General features: G+C 40.1%; 1 protein-coding gene across 1 annotated transcript; it reads right to left on the bottom strand.

Moving 5' to 3' along the window:
• Positions 1-6,200: 6,200 nt before the first annotated feature.
• On the bottom strand, positions 6,201-19,698 carry LOC148115940 (vomeronasal type-2 receptor 26-like). The gene is made up of 4 exons (XM_087885309.1): positions 19,648-19,698; positions 18,285-18,497; positions 9,214-9,340; positions 6,201-7,240 (listed from the first exon to the last, which is right to left on the bottom strand). The coding sequence occupies exons 1-4, from the start codon at positions 19,696-19,698 to the stop codon at positions 6,336-6,338; spliced, it is 1,296 nt and encodes a 431-aa protein (XP_087741435.1). The 3' UTR covers positions 6,201-6,335.
• Positions 19,699-24,257: the final 4,559 nt, after the last annotated feature.

Raw genomic sequence — 24,257 nt, forward strand, 5'->3', positions numbered from 1 at the left:
GAATTCTGGCTGTTGTTTTGGATGATGCATAACAAGGCTGGTTTCACCCATGATATTTTCTGACATGTCTCAGGGAAGCCTGGTTGTGCACAGAGAGGAGCAATCCCCATCTTGGTTGAACATGTGCCACCCCGGTTGTGGTTATGCCCCAAGTTAGACCCCAGGGGAAAAGAGAAAGGGTGACTGCTGTCATCCATGGCTTGTTATGGGCTCTTAGGAGGCTGCATCGAGATCTCTTTTTTGTCTCAGGGTGGTTGAAGTGAAATATGGCAGTGGATGACATGAATATCAGTCTGTTGCAAAGGAGAGGTTGCTTTTGCGGTCCTTTAAGTGCCTATTTGATTGGATCGTTTTGATGGAATTTTCTTTAACAAGTCCTTTTGAGATGCAAAGGAAAGGAGGTATAAGAATTCCATCCATTCAACCATTTTCCATTTAGAAATATGGACATCTGAATTTCCTTGACTCCTTCACATAACCAAAGTGGGCATAACTCATATCTTCTATCAAATACAAGGAACTATTATAATTCTTCCCACATCATTATGCTCATGTCTGTACATTTATTCTAGCTAATATAAACAAATGTACATTTGTTCAATAGGTAATATTTGAATGTTTTTCTTCTCCATTTCAATTTGTCACAGGTTCTTTTACATAAAGCTTTCTCCTTTCTAGGACATCTCTTTTCTTCTATTAAATCAGGAAGACTCGGAAGAATCCCAGGTTCTCCCCCTACCTGCTTCTACTCCATTCTTCTCTTTGTCTTAGACTGGGCCCTTTTTGCTACTCCCACAATCTTATCCTCCTTCTTGAATTCTTTTCTCTGAATCCAACTTTCAGTAAATGGAAAATACCTTCCAAGATAAAAAGAACTTCCACCTATTCCATTCAATATGACTGTACTTTGGCTTTGACCACTGCAACCATCTCTGTCTGCCCAAACATTTTGTAAGAGGTATAATGTTGCCTTTTTTTAAATAAATGAGGCCATATTAGTGTTGGTCTATTGCCAGTATCTACTAAGCCTCTCACAGCGATTCCATTAACTTTTGCTGAAATCGTATTTGTTTTGCACTACTTCAGTCATTCTCTTTTTTTCCCTGGTTTCTACAGTGTACAAATGGCCACTTTCCCCATTGTTGCATTTTTCCTGTCTCTTTCTTTTGATTATCCCCTAGGTTCAACTCGATACAACTTTTTTTCCATGGGATGGTTGCAGTATCAATTCTCGACATAGGGGAGCTTGTGATTGAGCCCTTGTTATGGTCGGCTCATTCCCTTCTTAGGCTTGACTTTCTAACCGCCACACCTCACCGCAAGGAGGCGGAGCAGACCAAATGGTTTCACCCCAGGTGCCTGATAGGTTCCAGATGGAGCTTGGGCCACTTCCTGAGGCTCTGACTCATGGCTCGGCTGAGGAGCTGGTGGCCGCCTGGGATAGGGCAGCCGCTGACGCTTTGGAGCGAGTCGTGCCTTTGCGGCCTCTGATCCGTTGCCGAGTCTACCTGGCTCCTTGGTTCTCTGAGGAGCTGAGGGAGATGAAAAGCCAGAAAAGACGCCTAGAGAGCAGTTGGAGATCTAGTCGCTCCGAATCTGACCGAAGACTGGTAAGGTCTCATATTAAGACCTACCTAGTGGCGATAAAAGCAGCAAAATGTAACTATTTTTCCACTTTTATCGCATCGGCAGATAACTGCCTGGCCACCCTGTTTAGGGTGATCCACTCCCTCCTCCATCTGGGAGCGCGGGAGGATCCCTTGCATGGTTGTGCTGAGGATTTTGTCCAGTATCTGCATGATAAAATCACTCAGATTCGGGAAGGCTTGGTCTCTGACTGGGTAGGTATAGATGGGATGATGGGTGCTGGTCTTGAGACTGCCATTTGGGAGGCATTCGACCCTGTTGCGCCCGAGGACATGGACAGGATACTGGGGCAGCTGAACGCGACCACATGTTTATTGAACCCGTGTCCCTCCTGGTTGGTGCTGGCCTCCTGGGAGGTTACGCGAGGCTGGCTCCACGGGATTATCAATGCTTCCTTGAGTGAGGGTGTCTTGCCATCCGCCTTGAACGAGGCGGTGGTGACGCCCCTCCTCAAGAAGCCTGCTCAGGATCCGGCTGTTTTGGCTAAACACCATCCGGTCTCCAACCTTCCCTTCTTGGCGAAGGTTGTTGACGTTGTGGTGGCGCGACAGCTTCTTGGGTACCTGGATGAAGCTGTTTATCTGGATCCGCTCCTGTCTGACTTCAGGCCTGGGCACATCACGGAAACGACATTGGTCGGGTTGGTGGATGATCTCTGGAGGGCTCGGGATAGAGGTTGTTCCTCTATCCTGGTCCTGTTAGATCTCTCAGTGGCTTTTGATACCATCGACCATGGTATCCTGCTGTGCCGGTTGGAGGGGTGGGGAGTGGGGGGCACCGTTTTGCGGTGGTTCTCCTCCTATCTCTCTGACGGGTCACAGTCGGTGTTGGCAGGAGGGCAGAGGTTGACCCCGAGGCACCTTGTTTGTGGGGTGCCGCAGGGTCGGTCCTCTCGCCCCTTCTGTTCAACATTTATGTGAAGCCGTAGGGTGAGATCATCCGTGGCTTTGGGGTGGAGTTCCATCAGTACACTGATGATACTCATATGTACATCTCCACCCCAGGCCATCCCAATGATGCCCTTGAAGTGATTTCCCGGTGCCTGGAGGAAGAGAGGATCTGGATGGGGAGTAACAGGCTTCAACACAACCCTTCCAAGACCGAGTGGCTGTGGCTTCCGGCATCCCGATATAGCCAGCTGGTGCCATCACTGGCTTTTGAGGGTGAGTTATTGGCCCCCACGGACAGGCCTCACAACTTGGGCATCCTCCTGGATGCACGGCTATCTTTATGACAGCCATGGCCAGGGTGGCTTTTTATCAGCTTCGCCTGATTTGCCAGTTGTGTCCCTTTCTGGATTGAGACTCCTTACACACAGTCACTCAGGCACTAGTCACTTCCTGCCTGGACTACTGCAATGCTCTGTACATGGGGCTTCCCTTGAGGAGCACCCGAAGGCTCCAACTAGTGCAGAATGTGGCCACGCGGGGGATTATGGGAGCGATGGGGCGCTCCCATGTGACACCTCTCCTGCGTGAGCTGCATTGGCTTCCAGTGGTCTTCCAGGTGCACTTCAAGGTGTTGGTCACCATCTTTAAAGCGCTCCATGGCATAGGACCTGAGTATTTGCGGGACCACCTTCTGCCGCCGATAGCCTCCCACAGACCAGTAGGCTCCCACAGAGAGGGACTCCTCAGGGTGCCGTCAGCCAAGCAATGTCGGCTGGCGACCCCCAGGGGGAGGGCCTTCTCTGTGGCAGCTCCTGCCCTCTGGAACGATTTGCCCCCGGAGATACGAAGGATATCAGATCTCCGGGTCTTTCGCTGTGCCCTAAAAACTTTTCTTTTCCATCAAGCAGGGCTGACGTGAAACCCCCTTCCCCCTTTTTTTTTTTAGCTTTTTAAATTGTCAATAGGTTTTAGTTTAAATGTTTTAAACTTTGGGCCAAAGTCATATAATTCTTTTAAAAATTTTAAATTTTGTATTGCTATGTCTTTTAGTTCTGGCTGTGCACCGCCCTGAGTCCACTTGGAGAAGGGCAGGATATAAATTGAATAAATAAATAAATAAATAAATTAATAATAATAATAATAATAATAATAATAATAATAATAATAATTCTCAAGCTTCAGCCAATGATTCTTGGAGATTTGAAAATGCCTCCAAACCTCTCAGCCTTTGAAGGATTAAAAATACAATTTTTGAAAGAATAGTTAAATAACATGTCACTGCACTTCCCTGCACTCTTTCAAGAGTCTCAACATCTTTTTTACATCGTGGCAACCAAAACTGGATGCAGTATTCCAAGGTCAGGCCACACTTAACAAGGGACGGGCACTCTCCTCCCAACGTTGCTGCAGCCAACTGTCACTGATCGGAATCTTTGTTCTGTTGCTAGGCAACTAACCTAACGGAACCTCCCTTCTGCTCTCCTTCCTCCATGAGAAGTCAACACTTCAAGAGCCAAAATAAACAGCAAAGGGGACCAAGGAAAACTTTGATTTGTCCCCTTATGGATATCACAGGATTTAGTTAGAACACCATTAACCATAAGTTCAGCCTTCTGACACTAAATTTTCAGCAAGGCTCATATCTTTCAGAACATTAAGCAAAAAAGGCCAATGCAAATGATCAAAGGCTTTCTCTGCATCTAAGAAGAACTATGCGACTTGTATTTTGTTATGTTGTTGTAAAAGTACTATGACAACCAACACAGTTCTCACATTGACTTTTGTCATTTAATAAAAAGCCACATTGATCTTCATGAATAAACTCTTGGAAAATGTTTTTAGACTACCAGCTAAATTTTATCTGAACACTTTATCATTACCATTCATAAGTGAATGGTGATTATAAACATGCAATCAGCATCTCCCTGTAGGCGATTCTCTACAACTCTGAGGAAGATGCATCCTGAGGGTCCCTCATGGCCCCTCCAGATGCTCCAGCCAAATTCTCCCCTGAAGCCACTGCTCCCACTTGTCCCAAAGGCTCCACTTGGGGAGAATCCAGGGGTGAAATGGTACCAGTTTGGCCGGTTCGCCCGAACCGGTAATAAAAAATGCTACTGGTTCGCTGAACTGGCAATGAAAAAATGTAAAAGAAAAGTTCCGATGATCAGCTGAGTGACGCACAATCGTCGGAACGTTTTTTTTTTTTTTTTTACATTTTAAGCATTTTTTTACCAGCAGTTCAGGCAAATAGGTAGTAAAAAAATGCTTTAAAAAAGTGAAAAAAGGTTGCTCAGATGATCGCATGAAACAACTGCTATATTTCACATGACTGTAGTGTGGACAGTGAGCTTACAAAAAATAGAGAGCTGAAAGCTCCATTAATAAAAATGCATGTATTACCAAAAATATTATTTTTATTTCAAACTATACCAATAAAACTGGAGAAAAAATATTTTGAAGAGTTGAAGAAAATAACGTGGAAATATGTGTGGCAAAGAAAGAGAGCAAGGATTAACATAAAAATGCTACAAGATGCAAGAATTAGAGGTGGGTTTAGCCTTCCAAATTGGAAATTGTATTATCAAGGGGCAGCGTTAAAATGGATTAAAGAATGGATTTTATTACGGAATACAAGATTATTGACATTGGAGGGTCATGATTTACAATTGGGTTGGCATGCCTTTTTATGGTACGGGAAACAAAGGATACATGGATATTTCCAAAGACATTATGTAAGAAATGGTTTGTTATCAGTGTGGGAGAGAATAAAAGAAAAACATTATTTGAATATTCCAATGTGGTTTTTTACAATAGAAGCAGTGACATACCCAAATATTGTGTACATGGGGAATATTGTTAGATATAAAGACATTCTGACAGATCGGGGAGAGCTGAAACAAAAACAAGAACTAGAGAGTCAAGGGATCGAGAAAGATTGGTATACAAGATTGCAAATACAATCAAGATATGAAGCAGATCATAGACAATATGACTTTAACTTGGGGAAATCAGAACTGGATGAAATATTGACAGGAACAGATGAGAAAATGATTAAGAAACTATATAATTATTTATTGTGTATTAGACTAGAAGACGAAGAAGTAAAAGAAACAATGATAGCATGGGCAAAGAATTTTGGATAGACCATAGAATTGGATAAATGGCAACAACTTTAGGAAAGAAATGATAAATTAACAATGGCAACAACCTATAAAGAAAACCTGTATAAGATGTTTTATAGATGGTATGTGCCACCAGAAAGATTAGCTAAAATGTTTCAAGATAAATCAGCTAAGTGTTGGAAATGTCACCAGTTGCCGGGATCATACTATCATATGTGGTGGTTGTGTAAAGAAGCAAAACAATATTGGGTGAAAATACAAACATGGTTAGAGGGAATGTTGCAGCAACATATAGAGTTAAAAGCAGAGATATTCTTATTGGGAATTTTACCAGAGAATTATAGTAAAGAACATACATATTTGATCATTCATATATAACAGCAGCAAGAATTGCATTTGCACAATAAAGCACATAAAATCCCGTTGGAAGGATAGTCTTATTTCTGAGCTTGTTTATTCCTGGATGTATAACAAATTCTATTACTAATTGGTTTATTTTACTAATTGATGATTATGTTGGAATTTAATGTCATTAACATTATACTCTTCATATGTTTATTTCCTTCAGTTTTAAATAGCCTTAATTGTCACATTGATTCAAAGGAAGAATACAAAACACCAATAACTGCAATGAAAAAATTAAATGTGATAAGCCTAAGAAACAATTTCACTGTCATTTCTCTACTTTTATCATGAGATGTTCCTTAGTGTTTAGATTTGGCCTCAGGATAATAATGAAGCACTTTGGGAAGAAGATGCAACCCAGCAGTCCAGCACTGGAGGCCAAGATGGAGAAGACCTGAACAATCACCATGGACTTTCCTTTGGTGCTCAGATAGGTGGGCACGAAGGAGATCCAAACACTGCAGAAGACCAGCATGCTGAAGGTGATCAGCTTGGCTTCATTGAAGGCCCCAGGCAGATTCCTAGCCAGGAAAGCTACAGTGAAGCAAATGGCAGCTAGGAAACACATATAGCCAAGGACAATATAAAACATGGTGACAGAGCCTTCATTGCATTGAAGGATGATCGCTCCAGGCTGGGAGTTTAAGTCAGAGTCAGGGAATGGGGGAGAAATTGCCAGCCATAAGGCACAGATGAAAATTTGTCCAGCAGAACCAGAAAGGATGATGGAATTGGCCAAGCTCTTCCCCAACCATCTTCTCATTTTATTCCCTGGTTTTGATGCCAGGAAGGCCAGCACTACTGTGATCGTTTTGGCCAACACAGATGACACAGCTATTGAGAAGACAATGCTGAACACAGTTTGTCGAAGAAGACAGGAGGCTTTCCTTGGCTGTCCAATGAAGAAAAAGGAGGACAAGAAGCAAAGCAAGAGGGAGACCAGGAGGATGTAGGAAAGGTCCCGGTTGTTGGCTTTGACAATGGGAGTTTCTAAGTATTTAATGAATATGATTAAAATGAATCCTGTGAATAGGAACAAGAGTAAAGCAATGGACACCAGGATGATGCCCAGATGTTCTTCATAGGAGAGGAAGGTTATTCTTTTTGGGATACATTGGACTCTGCTCTGGGTTGGATATTGATCATCTGGGCACTTGGTGCACTTTTCAGTATCTGAGAAAACAAAAAGCAATATTTCTTTTATATCTCTTTTCACCTTTCAAGAAAGATCTTCTTTGGATTGCAGATGATACCAACCAACCATGACAGGTGCCAATTTTGGAAAAAAAACAACAGGGGCAGGTTGACAATACTAACTGTGGCAGTTGGCAGTTCAGCGGTTCAAATCCCTAGTGCCGCGTAACATGATGAGTTCCCTTTCCTTGTCCCATCTTCTGCCAACCTAGCAGTTCGAAAGTACATTAAAAATGCAAATAGAAAAATAGGGACCACCTTTGGTGTGAAGGTAACAGAGTTACGTGTGCCTTTGGCATTTAGTCATGTTGGCCACATGACCATGGAGATGTCTCCGGACAGTGCTGGCTCTTCGGCTTTGAAACAGAGATGAGCACTGCCCCCTAGAGTTGGGAACGACTAGCAGATATGTGCAAGTGGAACATTTACCTTTATGTATGAGGGAATGCACCCTCAGAAGGTTCTCTGAATCCCTGCATGAAATACATCATCTCAAGGGCATTGCTGCCCAATGGCTAAATGGTCCAGACATCCAGCGATAGGCTTAGCCACTCTAGTAACGGCTCATATATAATTTAATTTCATTCATAATTGTACCCATCATTCCTATTATGCATTTTTAAAATAACTTACTGTTCTGCTGTTTTATATTTTGATACACATTTTATATGCTGTTTCTGTTAACTTTATGTATTAATGCTGTATTCTGCTACACCGTATGAAATAAATACAATAGCTTAGTTGGTTCTCTTTTTTCCCTGATTTCTGTTTAGATTGGTTTCCTTTTAATACCAATAGTTAATAGTCCTTATTAGAAACACAGCTATATCCCCTTTTTTTGTTGCTGTTGTATTTCATTATTTAATATCCAAGGAAATTGGAAAGATAAGACGAAGAGGGAAGATTCAGTAACAAGCCAACCAAGGAAGCCATGATGGTGGCAATGCTGAATCTGGGAATGTTGAACTGGCCTATAAACCATATTTGGGTTTTACCTCTTAATCCGTAATATGGAAAATTAAAGCAGGCAAATTTTACCCCTACTAATGGTAAATTTAATTTACATCCCTTCTTTCACAGAAAACTGCTCCAAGTCTTTTATGGTGAGTCTTTTGTACATATTTCTCTTGTCCCTTGAACCCAAATCCTCTCCCTCCGTGGTCCCCTGAATTACTTCTTCCTGCTTATGTGGTTCCATGACCTTGATAAAGATTGATTGATTGATTGATCGATCGATCGATTGATTTATGTACAATATTCAAGGTAAGTCACAGTAGCAGTCCAACCAAGGAAAACAAGGAAACCATGGTTATGCTAAATCTGGGAATGCTAAACTGGGCTATAAACAATATTTGGGTTTTACCTCTTAATCCATAATATGGAAAAATAAAGTACTAAAAATAAAAGAGGCAGATTTTACCCCTAATAATGGTAAATGTAATTTATGTCCTTTCTTCCACATCGTTTATGGAAAGTCTTCTGTGTGGATTTCTCTCGTCTGTCCATGGTTATCTGAATTAGATCTTTCTGCTTTTCTGGTTACATGACCTTAATAAAGATTGACTGATTAATTGATTGATTGATTTATATATCTTTTGGCCTGTAATACAAACTGGGTTTGGGTGAGCAAAAGTCATTGATCTGAAACCATTTCTCCATTTCAAAGAATGCAGATGTTCCTAAGAGCAGTAAACATGGGAGGACAGCTCCAAACTGGCAAGCAAAGAGAAATGTCCTCGGATGCAAATAATCTTGCAGAATCCACCATGTTCTTCTATCTCTTCCTACCTTGTCCCTCCAAATCTTTTTCTTATTCTTCCCCTTAGGGAAGAAATCGGGCACCATGAAAATTGAGAACCACAAAATTGTTAACTTTAGATATCTCTTTTAAAATGCACATTGATCAAAACGCTCTGGATGAATCTAGTAGCCTTTTCTTTGGCGTCACTCACCTTCCTGAGTGGAGATGGTCCCTTCTGGACAAGGAATACAGTCATAGCAGCATACTGGCTCTCCTTTTCGAGCTTGCTTGAAAAATCCAGGATGACAATTTTCCACACATTTGGACCGAGGCAAAGACTAAGCAGGAAAATGAGGAATGCCAAACAAAATATGTTAGAACTAACCCTTAATGAAAAATGGAGATAGACATGAACATTAGTCCACTAGTTGCTGGACTTCACTTAGGTAAATAAGAACATTTTAAGTAACTCTCAATGTTGCAGGAGATACAACTACTGACAGATTCTTCATTTAATTTCTCCCTTTTGCTTCTAGAATATCTCTTTCCAATACAGGACATTTCTACTTAATAAATTCTGGACCTAAGCAATTGAGAAACGATTTAACCATGAATTGACAATTAGTGTCACATACATACATACACAGATACACAAATACATACACATACATACATACACATATATAAATACAACCACATGATTGTATTACTGTGCACTACTCCTTTCTTCATTTACCCATGAATTTAAAGTGAGATGCTGGGTTCATATTAAAGCTTAGAATGAAATTTATTCTAAAAAGTTAATGATTTTTTATTTTATTTTACTAGATTTACTAAAATAGAATAAAACTGTGATGAAGAAACCTGTGACCGGTTGGAACTGGAAAGGTTTCTTCTGGACTACATGTATCATTGCAAGGCCATCCCCATTCAAAAGTGGTCCAGAACCACCTCCAATAAAGGAAAACTTCATTATAAATTTGGGCTGTCAACCTTAATGCATCTGTTCTTTGTTTATTTGTATGTTTATTTGCTAATTTTATATGGCCACCATGATGGTGAACCAAGGCTAAAACTGACTGCCTAGTTTCTAGAACTAGAGTGAGATGAAATGGAGGTTAGTCATGAGAATAGAGCTGGTATTCAGCCGGTTCAGACTGGTTGGGGTGAACCGGTAGTAGCGATCTGTGGGTGGGTCCACCCACCCACCCAAGTGCAATCCTATATCGCTGTGGTTTTGATGTTGCACAAATGCATGGACATCGCAGGTGAGTGAATTACCATGTTGTTTGATGTCTCACACACGTGGAGCGCACACTCACATTTCCGGTGCTGGGTGAACTGGTGGTGACAGAATGTGAACCCCAATTCTGCATGAGAACATGACCCTCAAAAATCAGGCATTTTTTGCTGTATCACATGTGACATGAATATGAACCCTGTGACAGGGTCAAGCAAGGTTTTCATAGCTATGACATCACTGGTTCTAAATATCTTCCAACACTTTAAACTAATACAAATTATATTAATATAATTCTTTAACCTTATATGTTATTTATACATAACATCATACTAATAATCTATATATTTCTATACAATTATACATACTTTCTACTAATCTATACCTGTACCTATCTATGCAATTTACATACATATTTATCTATCATATCATATATATTTCTCATCTAACACTACAGCTTTGCCTCGACTATCTTCCTTTTATCTAGACTTTCCTAATTTTTTTTCCAGATTATATATATATATTCTATTCTATTATATATATATATATTCTGACCAGTATAATCTATTTAAGAATATAAACTTGCCCAGCCATGACAAGCTAAACCTGAATGCCAAAGCATATTTCCCAATGGTTTCAACAGGAAACATGTCCAGTCTTTTTTTATTGAAAAAGTTTTTCAAATACAAATTTTTCCCCCCTTTCCCCCCCTCCTCCCTAACCCCCCTCACCCCCCCTTCCCCTTTGACTTCTTCATAATAAAACCCAAATTCATAACAGATTATATCATGCTTTACTATCCACTTACTCCATCTCCATATACTGACCCTTTCTTTCTAATAAAATTATCATACCCCCCTTATACTATGCTATAATATGCATTTCCAAGTGACATTCTGTTATAACAATGTCTAATAACTCCTGATTTAACAGAATAATATTATTATATCTCCCAATTTAACAATTTCCGCTCATGATCTACCCTTTTACTATCCCCCATACTATATCACATTTCAAAGCATACTTCCACTCTAAGACTATTCAATAAATCCTAATTTAACACTTATTCAATTCAACTACCCATTTCCTTCCCCCCCTTCATTACATATATTCACATCTAAACATAATATCCCTTTTCTTTAAACTAAACAATCAATAACCTAACCTATCTCCACCCACTTTCCTACAAAATTACCATAATTATTCTTAATATCTTTATTCTTCTGCCCACTCCCCTAGAAAAATATTCCCTTATGTAAATAAAATCCTAAAAGAAAAAAACTTTAAGCTTGTAATCCATATAGCATCTTCTGTAATATCCTTCAACTGGATGATAAACTCCATCACCCATGTTAGGGTAACATCGCATCCTTATTCCAGCAGTATTTTCAGTATCTTCAATTACCATCTGCCCCCATCAGTAACAAATATCTTCATATTGGAAGAAAGGAAAAAAAAAACCCAAACCTAAATCCCCAATAGATACACATAATCTGTATATCTGTTTTATACAGATACAGATCTGTTTTATATAGATACAGGAGTTCATTGGTGGCGTGATTCATGGGTCAATTCTTTTACAGCCCAATTTCACATCCATGTTATATGCACCTTTAATTTGCTGTATGGCCAATTTAAAACTGATACTTCCAGATAAATAAATGTTAGCTGATTAATTCATTGGTGAAAATAGAATCTTTCAGCTCTTTATACATCTTAATTAATGAAGACTGGGAATTAAAAATGGTTTTGTTTTGTATTTCTAGCTGATAGTTTTGGAACAGTGTTGTTCCAAAATAGGGAGACAAAATAGCCATACGTCCAGCCGGTTGACATCACAGCAGGAACGGACTAGAAAATAGCAGGCTCTGATGAGCCACGCAAAATCCAGCCGGACGAACTGCTGGCAGGAGGCTTTCGAGCCACAGCTATCTTGTAAGGATGGTGAAGAAAGGAGAAACGTTTCATGGACTGCGAGGAATTGGCAATTTCCTTCCTGGAACAGAAACAGCTCTCCCGAAGCAGCAGCCGAGGCAGCGGCCATCTTATGCTTTGAAACTGGGACAACCGGACCGAAGTATTTAGCAGGAGTGGCATTTGGATGGAGAGACAGAACTGGGGGAAGATAACTGCCATTTTAAGCTAAGAAAAATGGGAATTGAAGTCTTAAAAGAATCCCTGAATTTGGATTAGTGGCTATCTGGCACTTGGGGAGAAAAAACACAAATACAGAAAAAAGAGAAAGCATGGACTATAACACAAAGAATCTAAGAGAAAGGCTTGGATTTGGAAAATTGGGGAAAAGCAAAATATTTTTAAAAGGGAATAAACGATGTTCAGAAGAAAGAGAACAAATTATAAGAGGTTTTGAAAAATTATTGAATATTTTGATAAACAATTGGATTTAAAAGACTATTTTGCAACATGTAGAAACTGAGAGTGCCATCTGCTGGAGAAAAGAAAAAGTACTGTGATACTGTATTCAAATAGGCAAAAAAGGAAGCAGCTGTTTGAAGAACAAAGGACAAAAGGGATACGGGATGGAAGGGTGAAGAAATTTCTTTAGATCCTCAATTCCAATATATTCTGCCTATTAGATGTACCTTCAGGGGGATGGACTTAATCTTAATTAATGTATATATCGCTCCATTTTCATTCCACCTTCTAGGAAGGGATTTGTGGGATGAATTAGATTCAATATTAGCTACCTTAAAGGGACGCTTTCCCCAAGCAAAAATTATATTAGCTGGAGATACTAATGCAAGACTAGGTCCCTCAATGAAGAGCTATGCTAACAGAGGCCTGGTACCAACTGGTTACTTTTATAATGAGTTCACTTGTCCACTCAATGGACAAGAGGACCAATAAATATGCCCAGAGGTTAATTTCCCTGCTGTTTATGAATGATATGCAAGTACTTAGTGGCTCGAGTGATGGGTATATATATCCCTATACTTTCTCGTCCAACAAAACCTCAACCTCTATCGATTATATCTGCACTTCCTCTAGTTTAGTACACCATTTTTCAGAAGTAAGAGCTATATTTAGAGAGGAAAGTGACCACTTTCCCATCACAGCTCTGGTTTCACTCTCTTCAGAAGTTAGGCCTCATTCAAGAGAGGAAATTGACACCTTAGCAAACGCCCGGGTTTATAACTATAAAAGGTTATATTGGCACAGACTTGATGTCAAATCTGTCACCACTTATTTGGGCTCAGACGAAGCCAGACACCTAGCAAGGAAAATCTCCCAATCTAAGCCCGGAGACAACACCCCAATGCCAGATTATACAGAGCTAACTTCTACTCTTAGGAACTTAATGATCCAGAATGATAGAAAAGTAGATGGGATCTCTAGAAAGTGGTTTGATGATGATTGCCATAACTTGAGGTCAAATCTAAGAGCCACAGTTTAGAAAGTTAACCAATCCAGACAGGATGGTGATTATTCAAATATGGTTCAACTCAGGAGAGCATACAAATCCCTCCTGAAAAACAAGAAAAGTAGCTATAACACCAGGATGTGGAAAGAGGTAGAAATGGCAGCGAAATCCCAATTCCCTACGATTTTTTGGCATAAGATAGCCGGTATATTAAAACAACGTTCCCCATTTATGGACACTGATATATCAGCAGTAAAATGGGAGAAGCACTATCTTGTTTTATTTGATGGTAACAATACAACAAATGTCTTGCAATTGGATATCCTCCAGCAAGAATTAAGGAAATGTCCGGAATGGACACCAGTTACCCCTACCGAAGTTAAGCACATAATTCAATCCTTAAAGGCCGGGAAGGCCCCTGGAGAGGACTTGTTGCCTCCTGAACTCTTTAGGTCCAACATTGACTTTTGGGTACCAGTGCTGGTAGCACTGTTTACTTATATCAATAAAGTAGGGATAATCCCTGAAGGGTGGAGGTTAGCTATAGTTTTTCCAATTTTTAAGAAAGGTGACAGAGCTGCCCCATCCAACTACCAACCCATCAGTCTTCTTAATATAATTTCAAAAATGTATACGAAACATCTCCTAAATAAAATAGAGGACTGGTGCTTGGATAAGGAAATTCTGGCAAATGAGCAGGCAGGTTTTAGATCAGGTAGGTCTACCATAGACAATTGTTTTGTCCTTTCCCACTTAATTAATAAATACAAGACCCAGGGGAAAAAGCTGTATACTGCCTTTATTGACCTTACTGCTGCTTTTGATTCTATAGATAGGAACCATTTGTGGAGGAAACTACAAGTTATGGGGATGGACCCCAGACTTATTTTGTTGATCAGGATTCTCTAGACTAATATGGCAATTAGAGTCAGATATGCAGCAAATGGGGCCTCAACAAACAGCATACCGACAACTAGAGGAGTGAGGCAGGGCTGCCTGCTGGGCCCTACTCTTTTTAACCTTTATATAAATGATATCCCAGCGCAGCTCGATGATCTTCTGACGCACAGCCCCCAAATAGGCTCTAGATTTATTAATGTATTAATGTATGCCGATGACTTAGTGTTGTTTTCTAGAACCCAAATAGGAATGAGGAGACTTCTTGACAAGCTCACACATTACTGTACTGCAAACCACTTGACTATAAATGGAGCTAAATCAAAACTTTTAGTCTTTGGCAATAAGAATAAAAAGCATAATTGGCAGATTAATGACACAAAAATTGAGCAAGTTACCCAATATACTTATCTTGGAATTGTTTTTTCCAGTGCAGGAGGTTGGACTCCGCACCATCAATACCTTTCTCAAAAGGTCAGAGCAGGAGCAAGCCTTGTCTTTCAGGCTAAACTTGTTCTGATCATGCTCTATGGTGCTGAAATTTGGGGTCTTACAGAGACCCCCATATTAGAGAGAACTCAAAATAATTTGTTAAGGATAAATTGCTTGGGGTAAACAATTCCACTTCAGCTGCAGCCGTCAGAGCTGAATTGGGACATTTCTCACTGTACACCTATACAATCACTAGGGCGGTAGCCTATTGGCTAAAAATGACCCAGATGGATGCCAGCAGACTCCCTAAAATATGTCTAGAGGAACAGCAGATTTCAAATCCTCAAAGGTATTCCTGGCTAACCCGGCTGTCAGAAATATTGAACCGATATGGCGTAGGGTTCCCGTTGTGTGACACACTGAACCAAGTTAAACAACGGATTAAAGATATACATGGGCAAATGGACATGGCAACCCTTTCAACGAATCATTCCCTTAAACTGCTGACAGCAGTTAAAACAACTTTCACTCTGGAAAAGTATTTACATTTAGAAATGCCATCAGTGGAGAGACAGTTATTTGTTAAGTTTAGATTCGAACTTCTAGATACCAACGTTAAATTCGGCCGTTATCGGAAAATCCCGTATGACAAAAGAATATGCATATGTGGGGTAAACGTCGTGGAGGACACGGCGCATATAATATTCGAATGTAGTCTCTATCAAGAAGTAAGAAAACAATATCTGTCCCCAATTATAAATAAATTTCCCCACTGGAATATAAGCCAAAAATTTGCATTTCTGTTGAGGGCTGACTCTCCTCCCCTCGTAAGAGCGATCACTCGATACCTTAAAAGAATGATGGCAATACGAGCCAGTTATATCAAAAAAAAAAAAATATTGATTGTAAGGAAGATGAGCTCAGTTAGAGAGGAGCTATCCTATTTGGGTTATCTAGTCTTGGCAACTTAGCTATTGAAATTTGATATTGTAAAATTTTAATGTCATCTATCATATATTTTTAGATTGCTATTTTTGTAACTTTTTTATCTTTTTCCCCCTTTTTTTTCTGTTTTGTTTGAAAAGGCCTTCGGGCTATTCAATAAACTATACTATAAATAGACAAAACAGGAAGCAGCTGTTTGAAGAACAAAGGACTATTTTAAGAAGAAAAGGAGAAAAGGAGATATAAGAAAATTACATAGACTTTAAATTTTGGCTAAGTGAGAACGTTTAAGGAGTGACTGTGTTTTACTTCTGGGTGGCTGTTTATTTCCCTTCTCTTCTGGAAGACAGCTTCATAATGGGATTTGACTGTTGCTGAATTTGAATAATAATGAATAATTGAGAATAACATTTTAATTTTAAAGAATAAAAGGAATAATCAAAGAAGGAAAAAGCAAAGAAGCGGAGATACAAGAAAACTATATAGTCCTTAAATTCTGGTTAAGTTCATAGAGAAATAATTGGGGAGGTATTAAATTGTTAAAAAATGGAGTTGTAGATGTAAAGGGAAAAGGGGGAATATCTGGAAGAGACAAGGGAAAACTTTAGTAAGGGAAGTTCAAACAACACAACAAAAACAACAACAACAACAACAACAACAACAAAAGATAAAAGGAGCCAGAAGAAGAAATGTAACATATATAAAAAGAAAAAAAGAGAGAACTGAGAAATTAGAGCGAGATAAAGGGTCGTGCAAAAAACTATTAGAAAGGGGGATGTTAAAAAGATTTCGAGATGATGGGTAAAGATGAGATGATGAAGTAAACATTAGGAAATATACATAAAATAGATTAATAAATGGGAATGGGAAAGTAGACAATATAATAATAATGGTGTTTTTTAAAGCTTTTTAAATTAGAATGAAATTTTAATTGTTATAGAGAGAAGAAGTATAGGATATACTGTGATGTTAGCTAGATGAAAGCATTAATGACTTGATAAAGCAATATGTGGGAATAACATGGCAGAAGTTGAAAAAATAAGATAGGGTGGAAAATGATTATAAGTGATTATATGACAAAGATGAATGAAGCCCAGCTGCTGTGGCCTAGAGGTGGAACTCTTGCCTCACAATCAGGAGGTTGTGAGTTTGATCCTAGGTAGGGGCAGATCTAGGGTATCTTGCTTGGGCAGGGGGTTGGATCCCTTCCAACTCTGTTAATCAGAATAGAGTTTGTTTACATTAAATCCTAATAGATAGAAAGGGGAAAATAAGTAATTTGACAATACTATTAATTTTGATAACAATGTAATTAAAATGAATATTTAAAATGCTAATTGTATAGAAAATAATAATGTTGAAAACATGAAAGTGTTTCTTTTTGCAAAGAAGAAAAAATAGGATATGTTGGTGATAAACCACAGCAGATGGAAAGGGGAAAATAGGTATTATTATTATTATTATTATTATTATTATTATTATTATTATTATTCATATTTCTATGCCGCCCACTCTCCGAGGACTCTGGGCGGCTTACAACAAAGACAGTATACTAAATAGCATATTGCCCCCAACAATCTGGGTCTTCATTTTACCCACCTCGGAAGGATGGAAGGCTGAGTCAACCTTGAGCCGGTGAGATTTGATCCGCTGATTTGCTGAAGCTACTACAGTCAGCTGTAGTAGCTGCAGTACTGCACTCTAACCACTGCGCCACCTCAGCTCATTTTGATAATCAAGTAAATTAAGATGACTGTATTATTGTTAATGAATGAGAAAAAGGAATTAGAGAGACTCTTCTGGAAATGAAGAAAGATGGCAAACAACTGGAGCAATTGTCATTGAGAAGAAATATAAGGCGCAAAGTGATGTTATTCGAATATAAAATTGAAAACGATAAAAAATAATAGGGGGGAGGAATTAATATGGCAGAAGTTGAAATAATAAGATATGGAGAAAAATGATAAATTTGGGATAAAGGATTACACAAAAGAGATAAATATTGGAAAAAATAGGAAGATTAAGAAGTATTATAATGATGATTTTGATTATGTATAAAATGTGAACTCTGTTCATAAAATATGTATGGTGAAAGAATTTTTTTTTAATAAAACTTTTTTTAAAAAAAAATGGCCATAGGTCTTAAAGAATTATCACCTAGCACCCCACACAGGACACGGCTGAATCAATTTGAAACACTGTTCTATATTACAGCATCCGAGAGATACCTTCCCAATTGTACTGAAGCGTCCCAAGCCTTTTAAGAAAATTATAAGGGTTCTATTCCCCACATTCAATTCTCACTGTATTGGTGGATAGGCTTAGCCACTTGAAAAGTCTCTCAAGGCTTTGGAAAACAGAGAAAAGACACCAATGTTTCACCCACCTTATTGAGCAACATTAGCTGTGAAAGAGCATCTGGATTGATAGTAAGTCTCTGTCTTTCAAAACTCCCCACTTGCTTTATAACGGGATCCTCCCTGGACTGAACTATAAAGCTTACGATGTTCAAATCTGCTGTCACATCCCCATTTTGGTCCAAGTACAGTTTCAAGTTGGAAAGATTGCAAAACTCGTTCTTCTTCAGAAATGGATGGAACTAGAAGAGAAATATCCAGGAATGTTAAAAGCAGAAACCTTGGTTTTTCTATCACACGTTGTTGTTGTTGTTGTTTTCAGATTTGAGTCTTTCTGCTACAGTGGTCTCACTTGAGTTGGGACAACAAGTGTTATCACTGTCCTCAAAAGGGGAAAAGAAAGGTTCAGCAAAATTTGTCAATCATGTAAATATTGATAAAATAAATAATTGATGAAATTGGTAGGGTATAGGGAGCAGTCTAGACTGGATCACAAATAAATTGAACAAACAAATGAAAAGATAATTTATAAAGCCCTTGAAAACAAGGAGAGATTCTGGCTGAATGAAAACCATCCTAAAAGGAGGAAGAATTTTACAGCTGATCCCTTGAACCAATCCCTTCACTGATTGTTTTAATGCAAAACAGCCATCACTTAGAGAAGATTTAACTGGGATTCCTGCAGACAGAAAGGGTTATGCTGTATCAGTGATGGTGAACCTTTTTGGCACCAAGTGCCCAAATCAGAGCATGCGCCACAGCTCTAGAAACCCGAAGACCAGCTGGCCAGCATACACAAGTGGCGGCCACCTGGTTTTCAGGTTTCCACCAAGCACATGTGCACTGGCCAGATGGTATTGGGGTTTCTGGCGTGCGCAAAGACTAGCTGTGCGCCAGAAACCCAAAGAGCAACTGCCAACAGTGTGCATGCCCGCAGAGAGGACTCTGAGTGCCACCTCTGACACGCTAGGGTCTCCTTCAAATGTATGAACACACAATTCTAAAATGCTAATCACAAATTCATAAAGATAGGAATTTACTTGAAATGCATACATATTTTATAAAATTAACTGTTTAATATCAAAATATAAATGTCATGGTACCCGCTCTTTGGAAAATTATTCAAAACTGATTAGATGGACCAAAGTTGTTGGCCTTTTGAAGCACAAAAAGGTTGAGATAGTTTCCTTTTCTCCTTTGTATTCCTTATCCAAAGAAAGTAACTTTGATGGATCTTTGTCGGGACCCCATACCTGCCATGGCTGCAGCCTTTGAGTCCCCAGCTTCTCTTCTCCCTCTTTTCTTCTCCTCTTGGATATGGAGGAATACGCAGCTTTCAAGGCATGGGCCAGAGTATTAATCAAAGCGTAAACATGGTAGTTACCTAGGTACAAGAGCCAATTTCTTTCCACTTTGGTCTTCAGTGGAGATTTCTGAGTGCATCTTCTCCGGCCTTTGACAGAAATGATGTCTTCTGAAAAAGAACAGAGAAAAGATTGATCTCCTAACTGTGGTTGCACAAAGAGATCTGGTTCAAAGGAACTGTCCTTTGGCCTTTTTTTCAACTGGAAATTGTAGATCCAAACACTATGGATATATTTCAGGAATATGTGTCTTTTTATTTGCCTTTCCCCAAGGACTGCAATTATCCAGACTTTCCCTTCAATGGGTTCTGGCAAACTTTTAAGTGTTGAATGGAAAAGATGAATTCTGTCCCAAAGAGAAAAATATTCTACGATGTGAACAAAGACATTGACTTGTCTCCACTTGGAAATGGCAACCCTGAGGGGTGCTGTATGTCCAGCGGGTGAAATTTGTTCTGATATAACAGCACAAATTCCATTCCTGACCAGCATAGGACTCAAAGCCCTCATGGAACTCTCTCCCTTCTCTGTGTCTGAAGCAAAGAGACCAATCAAGGTCCATCTGAAATGGAGGAGCAGTTGGACAATTCCTGGGTAGTGGATCCCTTCTTTGGGGAGCATCCGGTAAAAAAATGAGAATTGACTTTTATCACTCAGAGCCGCTGAAACAATGTTATAAGTGATCTGAAAAAGCAATGAACAATGCCGTCATTCTTTCAATAAATCCAACTTTTTCCTCATCAAGGTATTAGAATATTGTATTACTGATTAGTTAATATTACAGACAGAATATTAGCAAGACCAGATAAAAAATACAAGAAAAGAAAGGAAGTAATTAAAAAAACAATCAGAATAAAGAATGCAAATGATATTTCTTGATTACTCCCTTTTTTTCTGAAATCAGACCCACATTTGCAAATTCCACTGAATTGTTTTGTTCAAATAAAGAGCCATATTTTATGTCAGATTTTTAAATTCTGTCCACAAAGGTTATATGTTGTTTTAATATAAGGATTTTGACCTTCTCCTTATTTTCACAGGTGTGCAGTAGAAGCCCCGAACGCAACAGTGATGGTGTCATGAGATGATAGGGCTGCTTTGCTGCTTTTCCCCTCCCCAGTATCAATTCCATCCATCACTAGACAATATACCTCCACTGGCCACAGAGGAAAGCAACTCTTGAATGCCCTAGAATGGACATGATTGAATGCATTGCTTACCCATCCTACCGATTCACTCTTTTTACTAGATAGAAAGGCACACACACAAACCTGTGGGACTTTGTAGGTGTCTGCTAATGTTGACATCTGGATGGAGATGTCCCTGACAGCTGCATCAACAAGAGCCAAAAGGTGGTCCTTCCTGCCACTGCTGTAGTTGGGAACATTGGCTTCTCCAGTGGAGAGCATGTCCAGCAAGGCATCTGAAGTGCCAATAGTGTTCATATAGTTGTCATGGATGTCAAAGCCAAGTGTGAGATTTTGCAGGAGCTGGGAATTCTTATTGACCACTTGAATAGCGAAAATAAAGCGTAGGATTTTAGACTGATCAGAAGATATGCTACTGTAAAAGAATGTTCATTTTCATCATCACCATTACCATCATCATGAATAGCAAAATATATTTTATATTTTTGTATATTTTTGCTTGACTAATCAAAATAAAGCATAGCATTTTTCAATGAGCATTAGATAAACTCTTGTAAAAATGAACAAACAGCTGTAAATATGATCATGTCATTATCATCAACAGAACCAACAATATACTTCTTTTCAATCTAAACCACTTTCTCTTTTGAAGCCTACAGAGTCTTAAGCCATTACTGACTCGAAACCCAGAGACAAATGATACTCACCCATCTCCATTCAATTTTAATGAACATTGTGAAGATGGAATTGATACAGTCCTCCACATGGGATAAGAATCGCAAATACACTATTCTTGGGGGCAGTACTAATTTTCATCTGCCCAATAATCAGGATTCAAAATAATTGAATAATTACAGTAGAACTGCCATAAAAGGAAGAGGATGTTTCAAAAGTGACCCAGAAACCAATTCTAAAAATAAGTTATCCTGTATTTCTATAAGGATCTGGAAGTAAATATCAATGAGTAGTTGTATTTGAACTGAGCTGGGCAGGGGAAAACTACAAGAATCACTAATTTAAACAAAAATCAGTATTCAAGTCATGAATTCGAGATTGAACAGGCAGAGGAAAATAATGTGGACTTGTTTCATATTATTTTTCTGTTCCATCTTTGGATTTGAATCTGTTCCTCAAAATAAGACAAAGAAAGCATGGAAATCTAAATGATTTAGGAAATTAGACAGGAGAGGTGCTGCCATATCCATCTGGAATAAGTGGAATAAGGAGGGAAAAAATGAGGTGTTAGAATTATAAATGGAGGGAATGCAACGCCATTATCCTGAATGACTTACGAATTAGACTGACTAGAAGGAGCTGCATTGAAAGGGATCATTAGAGGAGATATTTTTGTTCCACTGGTGATAACAGCAATGAGATGGTCTCCTGGTCTGTAATAGCTCCATAGTTTTTCTCCATCCTGGTGTTCCAGAGTCAGTGGACATTTCATTCTAAGCTTCCCAGAGATTGGCTGGGGCAGCAGTAGCATCAGAAGCAGAAGTAGGAGGTTCATAATTCATGGGGCTGAAACAATTCCCTTCCTGTTTCTAAACAAGAACAAAAAGAGTTGAAGAATTAAGAGCCCTGAAGAATTAAAAGAGACAAATCATGCTTCACCTGGAAAGGAGAGAAAAGGACATTTAACAGCACAGCCCCTGCCTGTCCTAAAATTCACATAACACAGTGTCACCTAAAGCATTTATCCTTTTTTGATGCAGGATACCCTCCACAGTGCTTCAGTCTGATGATTACATCATAGTCAGTCACTAGAGAAGTAGAAGGAGACATCTCAAAGAGCAGGATGGTGATAATTACAGTGAGAAGCAACTTTTCCTCTGGGGACCCTGAACTTATTCCTGATATACAGCATGTTTGTGAAAAATTACAGATATACCCCTGAGGGCAGTGTTCTTTAATGGTTGGGGTCTTTCCTGTCAGGACCTGTCCAGAAAATGATGCTGGAGGGAAATGCAGGATTTCAACACCTATGTATTTGATTTCTGCTATCCTTCAATATGGTCTCTTTTCTCCAGAGACTGCTGAGTAAGGTCAACCAGAAACATGAAGTTTGGTGCCACTCTAGGTTTATTTTATTTTATTTTATTTATTTATTTATTTCAATTTATATACCGCCCTTCTGTAATAGGACTCAGGGCGGTGAACAGCCGAAATAAAAAGAGAACAAACAAAATTTAAAAACAGTTTAAAATGATTAAATATTTTTGGCCGCGATTTAAAACAAACCCAATTTAAAATCAATTAAATTTAACCCAAAACTGTGGGATCAAGCCAGCCCGGCTAGTTGAAATAAATAAGTTTTCAGGGCCCAACGAAAAATCCGGAGGTCTGATATTGTACGGATCTCTGGGGGAAGGTTGTTCCAGAGGGTGGGTGCCTCCACAGAGAAGGTTCTCCCCCTGGGGGTCGCCAGCCGACACTGTCTGGCGGACGGCACCCTGAGGAGGCCCACTCTGCGCGAGCGTACTGGCCGGTGGGAGGCTATTGGTGGCAGAAGGCGGTCTCATAAATACCCCGGCCCTAAGCCATGGAGCACTTTAAAGGTGGTGACCAACACCTTGAAGTGCACCCGGAAGACCACCGGGAGGCAGTGCAGCTCGCGCAGGAGAGGTGTCACATGGGAGCGCCCCGTCGCTCCCATAATCCCCCACGCGGCCGCATTCTGGACCAGCTGGAGCCTCCGGGTGCACCCCAGGGGGAGCCCCATGTAGAGAGCGTTGCAGTAGTCCAGGCAGGAGGTGACGAGTGCCTGAGTGACTGTGCGTAGGGAGTCCCGATCTAGAAAGGGGTGCAACTGGCATATCAGGCGAACCTGATAAAAAGCCCCGCTGGCCACGGCAGTCAAATGATCTTCTAAAGACAGCCGTGCATCCAGGAGGATGCCCAAGTTGCGAGCCCTCTTTGCGGGGGCGAGTAATTCGCCCCCAATAGCCAGCGATGGCACCAGCTGGCTATATCGGGACACCGGAAGCCACAGCCACTCGGTCTTGGAAGGGTTGAGTCGGAGCCTGTTTCTCCCCATCCAGGCCCACACGGCCTCCAGGCACTGGGACATCACTTCAAGGGCATCATTGGGGTGGCCTGGGGTGGAGATGTACAGCTGGGTGTCATCAGCGTACTGATGGAACTCCACCCCAAAGCCACAGATGATCTCACCCAGCGGCTTTACATAAATGTTGAACAGAAGGGGCGAGAGGACCCACAAGCAAGGTGCCTCGGGGTCGACCGCTACCCCCTGTCAACACAGATTGCGACCGGTCAGAAAGGTAGGAGGAGAACCACCGCAGAATGGTGCCCCCCACCCCCAGCCCCTCCAACCGGTGCAACATGATACCATGGTCGATGGTATGAAAAGCTGCTGAGAGGTCTAACAGGACCAGGATAAAGGAGCAACCCCTATCCCGAGCCCTCCAGAGATCATCCACCAATGCGACCAATGCCGTTTCCGTGCTGTGCCCAGGCTGGAAGCCGGACT

The sequence above is a fragment of the Pantherophis guttatus genome, chromosome 2 (genome assembly GCF_059756535.1).
Source record: "Pantherophis guttatus breed Tessera chromosome 2, ASM5975653v1, whole genome shotgun sequence".
NCBI lineage: Eukaryota > Metazoa > Chordata > Lepidosauria > Squamata > Colubridae > Pantherophis > Pantherophis guttatus.